This window comes from Mustela putorius, unplaced genomic scaffold (genome assembly GCF_011764305.1).
Source record: "Mustela putorius furo isolate JIRA1106 unplaced genomic scaffold, ASM1176430v1.1 tig00000196_pilon_pilon_pilon, whole genome shotgun sequence".
Lineage (NCBI taxonomy): Eukaryota > Metazoa > Chordata > Mammalia > Carnivora > Mustelidae > Mustela > Mustela putorius.
The window spans coordinates 15,620,631-15,634,902 of NW_025421310.1; the positions used below are offsets into that span (position 1 = coordinate 15,620,631).

The following is a 14,272-nucleotide window of genomic DNA, read 5'->3' on the forward strand; positions in this document are numbered from 1 at the left end:
CTCATTCCCCTCTCTGGGCCTCCTGCACCTCAAGTGCACTTGAAGGAGTTGGGCTGTTCCTAATGACAGCTTTCAGCTAGAATTCCTCCCGATTCTTTCATCCCTGAATCAAGCTCTCCAGTTTGAGCTGCTGACTTTACAAGCTCAACTTTCAGAGCCTATGATCTGGAGACCATATCTAGAGCCAGCCATCCTGGCCTTAGGAGTCAAAGGTGTTGTCAAAAGAACATGGACTTCAGAAATGGACCTCATTTCGTGTCCTGCCTGGGCTTAGGGCCTTGAGCAAGTCCTTTGACTGAGCCACCGGCCCCCACCTTGCTGGTTGTAGGAGATACGGCGCTGCAGCCAACCTGGCATCAGGTACTGGGTCCCCAGCAAGCCAACCAGGAGCAACCAGAATTAAGCCTGTCTCTTCTCAACTTGCTGGTGGAGGACAGTTCCCTAGGTTTGACAGAAGGACCAATAAGGAACTCTGGAAGGCCTACATTTCAAGTGACCCTGCAGGGCTGTTGCCAAAGTTCCAGGTTACGAGAACACGGACTGAACACAAATCAGCAGAAAGGCAAAGCAGTTCTGATGATCCAAAGAGCAGGGGCAATAGCATGGTTCCAAGGACTGGCAGATCCCCACGGGAACAGGGGAGCTATCACAGGGCCAGCAGATGCCTCAGACCTTTACCATCAGGCCCTGGGGATTATCATCCCCCTGAGGGTCCGATCACTTCCCAGGCCTGGATTGGACCTATTCGGATGGGGATTAGATCCTTTGGCCATAAAGCCACTGGAGCAGCAGTCTAGGCGCCTGTCTTTTTGCAATCAATGACTGCGACCTCCTGGTGGTTTTCCCAGCACCCAGGACAAATCACCACATCCAAAGGCCCAAAGTTTTATTGTTTTGAATACATTCTCCAGCAGCCCCCCAACTTCCCTCCCCCCCATCCCCAATACAGAATAAGGCTTGACCACAGACCCCCACCCCAGGGGCCCCAGCTAGGAGGCAGAGGGGGCTTCCAGTTTGGTTTCAGGGCACCCCCTTCCCACCCCCCCCCACCCGCCTGCCTATGGGCTAGTCCTAGGAGCAGCTGGGGGTGAAGGGGTTGGACCAGTGCTGGGGTAGGGAGTGGGAGAGGAATAGCAGGCACTTGTAGATTTGTGGCCTATGGGCGACACCCCTCCCCTTCCTCTGCCCCCCACCCAACATGGAATTTTTGGTTCATCATAAAAATGTCCCTCCCTCCCCTGCTGCAACCCTGTGGGGTATGAGAAACCCAGGCACTCAGGGCCCCTGGAGGGGCAGGGAAGGCAGGATCGGGGCTGAAGATGGCCGGGAGTGGAAAGGGACAGGGACAGGAGGCAGAGAATAGGGAGGGAGACAAGGCTTTTACTTCCTAAGCGATTGTAATAAAAACCGTTCCTGGGCATTGAGGCCAGCGCCTCAGTTCAAATATAAATTCCCCAGTATGGAGGTGGCCCCCTCAACTCCCCTCCCCCCCACCCCCACTTTGCCTGGAGCTTAGAAACCCACAGATAGGGGAAGCCCCCAGCCTGGGAACCCACCCACCCTCACCATTAAAAAAAAAAGAAATTAAAAGTTTTATACAAAACATGGGGCAGGAAAAGGGAGGAAACAGGGAAGACACCAGAGAGCCGTCCTCACCTCCAGGACTTGGTGGGGGGTTAAGGCAGCAAAAGAAGCATGGGAGGTGGGGGGACTGGGGCCCCCTGCCCACAGCCCTCAGGAATCTCGATGCTCCAGAGAGAGCTGGGCTGTAGCATGCTGGAGGTCAGAGCTCACGCGCCTCGGGGTGAGGGGTCCCCCGGCCTCCCCGGGCCCCTCCCCACGCACCTTCTTGTCCTCACCCTCATCCTCCAGACCCCCAGCGGGGCCCCCACCCCCCTCCAAGCGACAGTCTTCACTCCAGCGTCGCTTAAAGCGCAGCTTGAGAGGCATGCGCTGGGCTGCCCCGGGTGCTTCGCCAGGCTCCGGCTTGGGGGGTGCAGGTGGGGCACGAGGGGTCTTGAACACCTCCCCGTCTTCCTCATCCTCATCGCTGATATCAGTCACCTCCACTTCCTCCGACTCGCCTTCCGAGATGGGCTCCACCTTGATCTGAGGTGGCAGAGGCGGCGGGGGTGGGGCCAGTGCCCCGGCGCCCTCCGCCAGCCCACCTGCGCTGCTGACCCCGCCAATGCCAATGCCACTGCTCTTGTCAGCACCCGCCGGAGCCTTCTCCCCAGCAGCCCGCTGCCGGCGTCCCAGCGGGGGCGGCTGGAGCTTAAACTTGAATGGGGAGGAAGAGGAGGAAGAGGAGGACGAGGACGAGGAGGGGACCGGTGGGGTCTCGGGCGCCATGGGCGGTAGCGGGCACTTGTCAGGGCGCTGGGGCTGGGGCACCACCAGCCCAGGGTAGTGCAGGAAGGCGCGGGGACTGAGGTGGTAGTTGTAGACGCTTTGGGTGTGGGCCTGCAGGTACCGTTTCATGTCCTCAGGGCTAAAGGAGAAGTGGGAGCCTCCCCCTGAGCCGCTGGGGCCCCCGCCACCACTGGGGTACATCGGGCTCAGCGTGGGTGAGGGAGTGTAGGCCAGGTGAGTGGGTGTCATCGGCAGAGCCGGCGAGAGCTGAGGGGGTAGAAGGGAGCCAGGCCCGGCCAGAGGCGACACAGGAAAGGGGCTCAGGGGTTCAGGGCCACCCCGGGGCCGGGGGTAGACGCGAAAGACGCCCGGGTCATGGGGCAGGCGTGCCAATGGGGGCCCGCGGAAAGCCCCCAGCTCTGGAGGGCCTGGCGGTCGGGCCCGGGGGTCCTCTCCCAGTGGCTCTTCCAGCTCTGATGTGCCATCACTACAGTCACTGACTGAGCCTCGACCCAGGCGTCGGGCCACCACAGCAGAGAAGAGGGAGGATGAGGATGAAGAACAGGCCGGTGGTGAGCGGGGGTCCTCGGTGGGGGACAGCACCTCGGAGGGCGTTGAGGGAGGGAAGCGGAAGTGGCTGCCACCTGACGGCACTGGCGGGGCACTCTGGGGCACTGCACCCCCTGCAGAAGAGGGAAGATGTCTTGTCAATGCCCATGCCAAGCCCCCTGGCCCAGGAGGAACCCAGAGACAGATTCCCGCCTTCCTCTATCTGAGGCCCCGCCGCCAGCCACAGTAACTCACCAGCCAACCCCACATCGATGAAAGGGTAATTAACCAGCACCAGTTTGTTGAAGTTGAACTTGTAGGTGAACCGTTTCCCCTTGGTCTTGTGCAGTATGCGTTTGTTGTAATAATAGCTGTGGGCGCAGAACACATGGGATCATTGGTGACACAGGACCCCAGTCTAGACCCTGTTCCTTGACCGGGGAGTCCAGTGCAGTTCACCAAGAGGGACTAAGAACCCTGGTCCACCTGAGAGAAACCAAGCAGCAGGAGGAATGGAACTAGCTCTCCCCTCAGGTCTAGGGCCAGACTAGAGGTCACACCCAGGACTGCAATCTCTCCCCTTAGGACACCTCTATGGGACAGAGGTGTTCAGTGCAGGCTTGGGACTTGCCCATCCGTGGTCACACAGCTACAATTTGGCAGAGGATCAAACCCAAAGCCTATTCCCATGGGCTACAGGCTCCCCAAACAGTGGGGGCTAGCCAAATCTGCCCAGGGGCTTCTGCCTCTCCTCACCGCAGGGCCCGGCTCAGCTTGTCATAATTCATCTGAGGTTTGCACTTGCGGACGCCCCAGAGCCGAGCCACTTCGTCGGGGTCCTTGATGACGAATTCCCCGTAGTCCCCCTGCCAGGCGATGACCCCCTGATACTCCTCCTTCCGCAGCAGCTCCAGGATAAAGTGCCACAGCTGGATCTGCCGCGAACCAGGGGACGACTCCGGCTTGTAGGCCCAGTCCGGGAAGGCAAACCCTGGGGACGGGAGGCAGGGGAGTGGCCCCGGGTCAGGACGCCAAGTCCAAGGCTCTGGGTCCCCTCCCAGGGTCCACCCTCCTACCCCACCCTCCACTTGGGGAAATCCATCTCCCCTCTGCCAAGTCAGGACCCGAGTTAGAGGGAGACAGTATGTGTCTGTGTGTGAGGGGGCTAGACGGGAGCTTGGGGGGGTAGAGTGGGGAGGGAAGCTGGAGCCTGCTCCAGCGACACCGGGAGAAACAGGAAACCGTCGGCGGCGGGTCCCGGGGCCAGTGCCAGGGGGCCAGGCACCAAGCCAGGCCAGCGGGCAGGGCTGCCAGTGGGGGGAGGGGCAGGAAGGGGCACACGTGGCCAGCGGGTTGGGGAGAGCCCCCCCAACCCCAACTCCCATTCAGGGACAGTTATACCCCTCCCCCAACTCACCCCACAGCTCCAGTCCCCTCCTGAGAACATAACACTGTCTCCCTCCCAAAACCTGCCAGAGCCTTACTCCCACCCCAGGACTCGATGATTTTTTTTTTTTTTTCTTAAAAGGACCAGGAGGGGTTGGGTGGCTGGTTGACGATGAGGTCAGCGCTTGCACACACAGAGGCTTCTGTCTTCCCTGGAGAGTGAAACCCAGACTGTCTGAGAGAGGCCCCCCCACAAGCCCCAGCCCCTCTGTGTTGCACTGCACTCCCGGGACCCAGGCACATGGACACAACCTGGCTGGAAGGCCCCAGCCCAGGCTGGGAGGCTGAGCAGGCAATGCTGCAGCCAGTTCCCCCTTCTGCCTTCTCATCCTCAGCTTCTTCCCTGCCCACCTGCCTACCCGCCCCCAGCATTAACCTTGGGTAGAGGTTGGTGGTGGGCTGGCTGGTCCCTGGAGGGGGTGGGCAGCCTGGGAGGGTGTGGGGGGGCTGCGGTTGTCATTTCCCAAACCCCCGGGTAATCAGGGGCCATCAATAATTCAGCACTAGGCAGCCGGTAATGGAGGGGTGGGAGGAGGAAAGGGGAGGAAGAGAAGGAGAGGGAGGCAAGGCAGGGGCTCTGGTGCCACCAGAGGGAGAAGACCAAGGTATAGACAGCTAAGGATGGGCGGGGTCCCAAGTCTCAGGCTGCCCGGTGAGCCTCTGGCCCCTGGGCCCCGGATCAAGCCCCAGCTCAAGCAGGTACCAACCGGGCCTGAGCCAATGGTGAACCCCCCTCAGACTCCACCGCAGTCTGGACTCCAACAGGGGATCCTTCCCCTTGGGGACATGGAGGCTCAACAGTTGCTCCCACAGGGACCACCCCTTCTTATTCCAGAACTGACTCTGTTCCCTACAGTGACCCAGCTTCCTAAGCCCTGGCCTTGGGGAGAATGGGATGGCCAGCATTCCCCAGGCAGTCCCTACCCCATTCAGAAATCCTGGCCTCAAACCAGCCCCTCAGGGCTCCAAGGATACGACCTCCAGCCCTCCAGCTGGTTACAGACCCAGAGTCCTACACCAGCAGCCCTGCTCCATTTAGAAGTGACAGACCCGGACAATGCCTTCCATAGAACCCAGCATCCATAACCCCATCACTCTCATAGGAATCCAGGTGTTCACCCCATTATTCTCACCCCGTTTGAGAATCCAGGTCCCCAAGGCCCTTGGGAACCCAAGTTACCAAGTCACTAGCTCCTCGTACCCTCTGAGTCCTCTCAAAAGCTCCTACACCTCCTCCCCGACTCAGGGCACCAAGCTCTGTGCTTCTCCCACCTAAGCCTCAATCTGGCTCTCACACCCAGGAGTGTGTGTGTTGAGGGGGGAGGGGGGAAGCCCCTGAGACAGCAGTCGGGAATTGGGGGGGTATACTGACTTCCATCCTCCCCCCCAAAAAATTAAAGCCACCCTTCCCAGCCCACCAGCCCCAGCCTCCTTGTCCCGGTAACCAGGCAACGTGTGTGCAGCGACAGTCCTGGGAGCGGGGGAGCAGGAGGCTAAAAATAAACTTTGCAGAAGAGAAGGAGTGAGAGAGAGACTACATGCAACACAAAGGGAACTCGGAAGGGAGGTGGGGGGCTCTGGAAAGGCCTCAAGCTGCATTCCGGCCACCTTCTTAACCGCCCCCCCTTCCCTGACCAAGCCCCCCTCTGTGGCTAGAACGCTGGATCCCACTCCAGGCAGGGACCCTCCCCATTCCCAGGTCCACCCCAACCCGGCTTTCCTCATTGGACATAGCATACATGAGGGCCTGTTCCTGGCTTTGCGGGGCGAAGAAGAGCAGGGGTGACGTCAGGGTGTCTCAATGGGGCTCTGTTCCCCAGGCCTTGGAGCCAGGAGCCAGGCACGGGCAAGGGGAGCATGTGTGAGTGTGTGTTGTGTATGGGTCCACGTGCTTCAACAGGGAACCACCGGGCCTGCACGGAGCAGGACCTCTGGAGCATGGGGGCTGCTGCAACAGGGAGCAAGCAGCTGACACTGAGAGAGGTGCTCAGGACATTTTGAGACAGGGTGGAGAGGTGGCAGTAGACCGACAGGAAGGGTTGGGATGGAAGGGTCCCAGAAGGCACACCTGGGTCCCACAGAGGCGGGGTAGGGATTCTCCCAGACAGACTGGAAACCAAGGGCGGGGGGGGGGGGCGAGCTCCTGGGCACCCCCCAAATTCACGTAACTGGCCAAACTTTTTTTTAAAGGGACTATACGGGTCGGAAGGGAGGGGTGGTGGTAGAGGAAGAACACGCCGACCTTCTGGGGGGCCCTACCACCTCCCCCACTCCAGGCAGCCCTCGGTGGCGCCAGAGCCGGGAAGAAAACAGGAAGTGGGAAAGAGCCGCGGCAGAAAGAAGAGGGGCCGGGATGGAGGATCGGATAGAGGGGTGTGCATACGGACAGACGCACCGATGGACCGATGGGGAAGCCGTTCCAGGCCCCCGCCCCTTCCCCCAGCCGGAGAATCCACACGCGGCTCGGCCCCAAGACAGAGTTAGGGGAGCGGCCCAGCCAGTCCCACCAGGAGAAGGCCCGAAGCAGGGAGGGAAGACGAGGCGGGGTTGTCTGGGCGCCTAGGCCCCCTCCTCGGGCGAGGAGGCTCCTGCTGCCCCCAAGGCCCAGCGGCCCTACAGCCTGTGGGAGCCAGGGAGTATGTGGGACGCACGTGACTGACCCTACAGCACTCCGTACCCCTGCCCCACCCCCCTGCCCCCCTCCTCGTCTCCAATCCCCAGGCGCTGGAGCACTGTTCGGAGCCCTTTAAGAGCCGACCCCACCCGCCATGCGAGGGGGGGGCGGGGTGGGTGGGCCGGTCGGGGCACACACCCGCACACAGGAGCCCTAGCCGCGGCCGCCGCCGGGGGAAGGAAACAAGTTTGAACAGCGGCGCCCGGCCCCCTTCCCCCTCCCCCGTCCCCGCCCCAGGCCGGATTCCGACGGGGTAGACGGGTAGGGGGCGGCTGGGACCCCTCCCCCCAGCGCGCTCGGGCGCAAAGTCCAGCCCGCGCGAGCCCGGGGGCGGCGGGGGAGGGGAGGGGGGAAAGTCCGAGTGGGAGGGGGGTTAATCCCGCTGCCCCCCGCCCGCCAACGGAGGGGGTTGGGGAACCTTGGCCCCTTAAGGAGGAGCAAGTTGGCGGGGAAGAGGGGGGCGGAGGGAAAAGACGGCCGGTTGAAAGAGAAGCGCTGGATGGGGGGGGCCAAGGGGGGGAGCCTCCGCGGCTCCCCCCACCTTCCCCACCCTCCTCTACCCCCGGGCCCGGCGACGCGGGAGGAGGGTACCCAGGTCTCCCCGGAGCCACCTTAAAGCCGCGCGTTCTAAGGTCGGAAACAAAAAGTTCCTTTTTCGAACGTTCGGGCTGCGCTTTGGAACTTTGCGACTCGGCGCGGGAGGGGGAGCGAGAAGCCGGAGGAGCCGGAGGAGACGGGCGGGGGAGGGGCGGCGCAGCCCGGACCCCGAGCCTTGGGCTCCCCAATCACGCCCTCCTCCTAGAAACCATCCCGTATGCCCCGCTAAGCCGGTGCGGGGCACGCGCCGCGGTGAAGGTCATGGGCCGGACCACGCAGCGCGGAACCGGGAATAGCGGGCCCCGTGGACAGCCCCCCCCACGCGCCCCGCACACGTCCCGGCCCCCAGAGTGCAACGTGACAGAGCGGCGGGGAGGGACCCCGCCACCCCCGTGATCCCGAGAGTGGGCGAGAACCCAGCTTTCGGGGTCCAGCAGGGAGAGGACCAGGACTCGCAGCACCCACACTACTCCGCCCGGACCCAGAAATTGGGGGGTCCCATGCAGCACCCCTCGCTTGTGCCACAAGAAGCAACAGGTCTCGAGTGCTCGGGGGTCCCTCCAGAACTAGGGATCACTCGGGCTACCCCGGAACCCTCCAGCCCCCCCAAAGTTTCTCCGCCTGGTTTCCCGGGGCAACAAGTCTCCCCCACACGTGCTGCCCCCGCCCCCACCTGTGTCCGCCGGGGTCTTCATGCTGGGGGGCCCGGGGCTAGGCGCCCCGACTCCGAGCCGCAGCTCCCGGCGCCCGCGCTGCCCCGTCCCGTCCCGCGCCCGTCGGGCCGCCCTCGGCGATTCACCCGGCCTCGCCTCTCAGAGCCTCTCCCCTCCCCGCCGCCGCCTCCCGGGTTAATATCGCACTCCGGGGCCGGGACGCCCACGCCCCCCGGCCGGCGACGTCACCGCCGCGTCGCCATGGAGACACTGCGCCCGCCCCCTCCCCGCGCACTCACACACACACTCGCCGGCGCGCAGCCACTGAGGACCCGCCGGCTCTGGGCTTAAAGGGGCCGCGCGGCGGGGGAGGAAGGAAGGAGGGGGCGGGGGTGGGATGGGGTCCTGGGGGTCAAGACTCTTTTCCGAGGCTCCAAGTCTGCAGATAACTTAAGTCCCCGGCACTCGCGACTTGCCGCCCCTCCTCCTCTCCTGCCTGCTGCAGAATCCAGAGTTTGTTTAGGGAGCTTGTAAGAGGGCGGGGGAGGGGGGTGGGGGGGAGGTGGTCATCGAGGGGGGGGTCAGAAACTTTTGAAAGGCCTGGACCTTTCGGGAGGGGCCAGAATCTTCACTGCAGGGGGCGGGGTCAAGACCTTGGAGGGTGATCCAGACCACAACATTTCCCACCCTGGCTTTACCCTTCTTCCCCCACCTCCCCCCAGCCCTGACCCTGAATGGGGGCAGCTGTCCAGGGGTGGGGTGGAATGGGTGGGAGGCATTTCCCAGCATCGGAAATGGGGAGGCGGCTGTGCTCTCCGCTCCTCCGGGGATGGGGTCTTCCAGATATCCCCAACCCCAGCTGGGAAGGAAGTGACCAGAGAGAACGCATTCTGGAGCATCCCCCCGACTCTGTCCCCAGGCTGCAGCTGTCCTGAGGAATACGCTGGTGTCTGAAGTACCCCCCACCTCCACCACCAGCGCGGGGGTTCCGGAGGTGGGGCCAGGATGCGAGGGGGCGACCAAAGTCTGAACAAATGTGCTCCCAGGGGGCACTGGGGGATCGCCAGGAGAGAGGAAGGTAGGGTTTAAAGATGAAGGCCAGTGCGTAGGGCAGTGTTAAGTCTGTTCTCCGTAGCAGGGAGGGATGGATGGAGCCTGAGGCTTCAGGAAACAGGAAATCAGCGCGATCAGATGGCTAGTTGGAGCCGGCAGCAGGGTAGGAAGAGGGCAAATAGAAGCAAGTAATACCCACAGACAGAGCCTGGAGTGAGTTTCAAAGAAGACTGGGAGGTACCAAAGGAGGGGAATAATGCAGGGGCTGGGGGGTGATGCTCAGAGAAATTGAAACTGAGAAGATGGGCAGGGAAAAACGAGTCAGGAGGGTCAGACTCTGACTCCTTAGGTCTTCAACCCACATTGCGTTCCTAGATGCATTAGAGCCGTCTGTCACCATCGCCAAAGAAGTCTCTAGCCTCTTCCTCCGTAGAGACCAAAGCCTCCAGGGAAGCATCACCTCCTTGGGGAATTATGTAACCTTGCCTACGGCCAGTGCAACTCCCCCACGGATATTGTAACCCTCTGGGAGCTGTGTGGTCCAGCAATAATAATTGCCATCATTGTTATTATAACAGCTCCCGAATTCCTGGTGCTCATGATGTGCCAGGCACTGGGCCAAGCATTGTCTGGGGCATCTTGTCATTTGATGCTCACAAAATCCCAAAGAGGGAAGTTACTATTGTTATCCCCATTTACAGATTAAGAAGGTGAGGCTCAGAGGGGAAATCAGTCTGCCAAATTGCTACCGCCAGAAAGTGTTAGGAGTCAGGACTTGAACCCAACCTATCCCATTCGAAAACACCACCCTTCACCACTCAGTTTTAGGAATGCATTTACTGTCCATCCCCCCATCCCCGCCAGAAAAAGACCATGAAGAGTTTCAAAGCTAATAGGTCTGTAACAACTTCAGGGATGCCACGCTCCCATCAACAAGAGAGACCTGGGTTGCAACCCTAACTTTGCTATTTCCTGTCTGTGACATAGACCAAGGAAGTTTGCCTCTTTAAGCCTCAACTTCCTCATCTGTAAAATGGGGATATTATTAGATCCTACGTGACCAGGTTGTGTTAAGAAATCGGAGATGTGAAGTGGGCATGCAGAAAAGACTGGGAATAATTAGTAGCAGAACGAACTATATACCCCGTAGATAATGTAGGCACCCCTCACGGTATAGACCCCCAATCACAGACAACAAACACAGTGTACTGACTGTGTGAAAAGGCCTCTTGATGGCATAAGTCCCACCATGACCCAGTCAGGTAATTCAATCTTTCTGTTTCTATGACATACAGTCATGGAGGGTGGCACGCCTCGTGATAGAGTCTGGGCCATCACAGAGAATGGGCATTCCTGGTGAAAATGTCCCTTGGGTAGTTGACCTCTGGTGGTTTGTGAAAACCTATCCACCGATATTGTAACCCCTCAGGGATTGATGCGACTGTACCACAGAAGTGTGGACCTTTTTGGATAGTTCACTTGCCTCATGAACGCTGAGAGCCATCCTCAAGGAAAGTGGACCCATCACCTCGGGTCATTCCTTAAAGACATGCCATCCAATCAAGGCCATATCAATTCCACTGAACAAGGGGACCCTCTTCCTCCGGGGACCCCCGCCCCCTTAGAAGAACCTCCACAAATGCCTCCTGGGGCTTGTGAAAAGTGCAGCCTCTCACTAAGACCTAAGACACGCTCCGGGGAGAAAAGAACTCTGTCTAGACAGTGAAGGTGCCCTCGGCTCCCACGGACCTAGCACTCCCTGTTCCAGTTTACTATCCTGACACAGATAACATTTATCCTGTTGCTGTCAGGCTAAGGCAAGGACAGAACTTGTCCTCAAAGAAGTCCCAACACTCCACGGACCTCACTCCTGGAAAGGAAACTGTATGGATGATGAAAATCATAGTCCCATCACCTGTAATGAGCGAGAGTGAGCCGGTACTACAGTGTGAACATTGTAGCTCCCTTAGAAATAACACGAATCACCCCAGAGAGAGAATGCAGCCATCTCAACAGGGTGAACGCCCTCAAACACAAAATGTGATCCCATTAGAGAGTATCAAAGTGCTGAAGGGCCCCTGGGCTCAGACCTGGGTCCTCTTCTCTCCTCCAACTGTTGCTCGTTCCTTTGGTGATCTCCACCAGCGCCATGTTTTCACACGCCCTCTCGATGCTGGTTCCACCCGAATTTCTCTCTCCAGCATAGGACTCACCCCTGGTCTCCAGTCTCACACACCCAACTGCCTCACTGGTGTCTCCCTTTGGATTTCTCAAGCTTGACAAGTCAAAATGGCTTCTATCCGCTCCCCCCAAACTTCCCCATCTTGGGCACCTGCTGTGCCATTTTGCAAACTGCTCAGGCCTAATTCAAATTCTTGGAGTCCTCTTGACTCTCTCTCCTCCCTCATCCGATTGGAAAGGAACTCCCATGGGGTGAACTTTCAGCTGCTTGAGAATATAGCTCCTAGTCACCACCGCCACCACCACACCCCTGGTCTGGGGACTCCTAGCGCTCTCCTGGTTGCCACCAGCCCCTAGAGTTTGCGTGCACCCACAGCCAGAGGGGTTCTAGTAAATCACTTGACTTCCCTGTGCTGTCCCCAATCCTCTGTTCCCTTGGAGTAAAAGCCAGCTCCCAGTATTGACCAGCAGGACTCTTCCTCCCTGACTTTGCCTCCCACCTTTCCCCTCCATTTCTGTGCCAGCTGCACTCCCAGCCTCTTTGAGATTCCTTGAACAGGCCGGGCAGATGCCTGCCTCGGGGATTTTGCCAGTGTTGTTCCATTTGCTTGTAAGTCTCCCCGCAGCCCCCCAAGCCACCAGAAGTCTACATAGCTCTGCCCTTCATCTCCTTCAGGCTTTTTACTCAGAAAGCACCTTCCCAATAAAGACCCTACCTGATCACGCCATTTTATTTTATTTTAAGATTTTATTTATTTATTTATTTGACAGACAGAGATCACAAGTAGGCAGAGAAGCAGGTAGAGAGAGAGGAGGAAGCAAGCTCCCTGCTGAGCAGAGATCCCGATGCGGGGCTTGATCCCAGGGATCATGACTTGAGCCGAAGGCAGAGGCTTTAACCCATGGAGCCACCCAGGTGCCCATGATCACGCCATTTTAAATTGGAGCCCCCGTACTAGGCCCCTGCGTTTTCTCCATGGCACTTTTCTCAAGTGACATATATTTCTATGTCATTGTAGTTCCCTTAGAAACTACAGTGTTTCTAACATTGTTAGAATATTAGAATTCTAACTCGTCATCTGAATCCCTCCTCTAGCCTTGCTCTATCACTGGCGCCTACACCGGTGGTGGCGGGTGGGTATCGTAGAACAGTCTGGTAATACATACCTGCTGAAATGAACTGAGTCCGTGTACAGAAGGCATAACCCCACTGTGGGAACCCACCATACAGACAGAACAAAGCCCAAAACGGATTCAAACTCCCATTTGCGGGGTGGCTCTCGTATGGACGGTGGAAACCCAAATAGTACAATGCTCAGAAATGGCGTGAACCCCAGGACAGGCAGCACGACCCCCATAAACCTCATGCAAGTAGGGTAACCCTCATAAGTGATATGAGCCCCATTCAAACAGCATGGCCTTCATAAACTTTGTGAGCCTCGTAAAAAAGGGCAACCCACATAAATGGTGTAAACCTCACATTGCCAGCATAAAGCTCATGAACAGTGCGAGCCCCATATACATGGTGGGACAGCAAATAAACCGTGCGGGTCCCCCTAAAACAGCTCTCATTACTGTGCTCTGCCAAAGAGGCAGCGTGGCTTGTTGAACTCTGTGTGAATTCCTCTAGCCACAGGGTCAACTAGTACAACCTAGGTAAACCCACATGAGCAGTGAAGACAAGCGTGTAAGTAGGGTCATTTCTGTAACTGGTGGGCCTTTTTTTTTTTTTTTAAGATTTTATTTATTTATTTGACAGACAGAGATCACAAGTAGGCAGAGAGGCAGGCAGAGAGAGAGAGGAAGGGAAAGCAGGCTCCCCACTGAGCAGAGAGCCGGACATGGGGCTTGATCCCAGGACCCTGGGATCATGAACTGAGCCGAAGGCAGAGGCCCCGACCCACTGAGCCACCCAGGCACCCCACTGGTGAGACTTTTCATGTGAATAGTATAGCTCCATAGTCCTACAGCCTCATGCAATATAACCCATGGACGCTGTACCCTTGCGTTGACAGTGCCATCTCTCTCAGTGGACCATTCGGTGTATAGCATAGATTTCACAATGATTACAATAGGGGTCCCTGGGGGGTTCAGTCAGTTAAGGGTATGACTTCAGGTGAGGTCATGATCTCAGGATCCTGGGGTCAAGCCCCACATCAGGGTCTGTGCTCAGTGGGGAATATGCTTCTCCCTTTCTCTCTCTGCCCCTCCCCCTGCTTCTGTGGGGTCTCTTTCTCTTTCTCTGTCAAATAAACAAAATCTTTTAAAACATGCAATGGTTGGGGCACCGAGGTGGCTCAGTGGGTTGGGCCTCTGCCTTCGGCTCAGGTCATGATCTCAGGGTCCTGGGATCAAGCCCCTCATTGGGCTCTCTGCTCAGTGGGGAGCCTACTTCCTCCACCCCTGCCTCCACCCCCTGCATGCCTACTTGTGACCCCTCTCTCTCTGTCAAATAAATAAATAATATCTTTTTTTTTTAAGATTATTTATTTATTTATTTGACTGACAGAGATCACAAAGAAGCAGGAAGAGAGAGAGGAGGAAGCAGGCTCTCTGCTGAGCAGAGAGCCCTATGCGGGGCTGGATCCCAGGACCCTGGGATCATGACCTGAGCCGAAACCAGAGGCTTTAACCCACTGAGCCAGCCAGGAGCCCCAATAAATAAAATCTTTAAAAAAAAAAATCCATTGGTTGCAATAAACCTCAATGTCACTACGTCAGTTTTAATAAGTCATTGATAATGTAGCCCTTTTCCATAAACAAGGAA

The 14,272-nt window shown here is 58.3% G+C and overlaps 1 protein-coding gene across 1 annotated transcript; it reads right to left on the reverse strand.

Annotated features, from left to right (window-relative positions):
* Positions 1–871: 871 nt before the first annotated feature.
* ERF (ETS2 repressor factor) lies at positions 872–8,471 on the reverse strand. The gene is made up of 4 exons (XM_045077245.1): positions 8,292–8,471; positions 3,658–3,892; positions 3,157–3,272; positions 872–3,035 (listed from the first exon to the last, which is right to left on the reverse strand). The coding sequence occupies exons 1-4, from the start codon at positions 8,311–8,313 to the stop codon at positions 1,735–1,737; spliced, it is 1,674 nt and encodes a 557-aa protein (XP_044933180.1). The 5' UTR covers positions 8,314–8,471; the 3' UTR covers positions 872–1,734.
* Between the last annotated feature and the right edge of the window lie 5,801 nt (positions 8,472–14,272).

Bases quoted from the DNA above. Each gene is read 5' to 3' on its own strand.
- ERF (XM_045077245.1), bottom strand. From the start codon at position 8,313: ATGAAGACCCCGGCGGACACAG. The intron at 3,893-8,291 runs GTGGGGGCGGGG...TCCCGTCCCCAG, and splicing joins GAAGACCCCGGCGGACACAG to GGTTTGCCTTCCCGGACTGG. The intron at 3,273-3,657 runs GTGAGGAGAGGC...CTGCGCCCACAG, and splicing joins AAGCTGAGCCGGGCCCTGCG to CTATTATTACAACAAACGCA.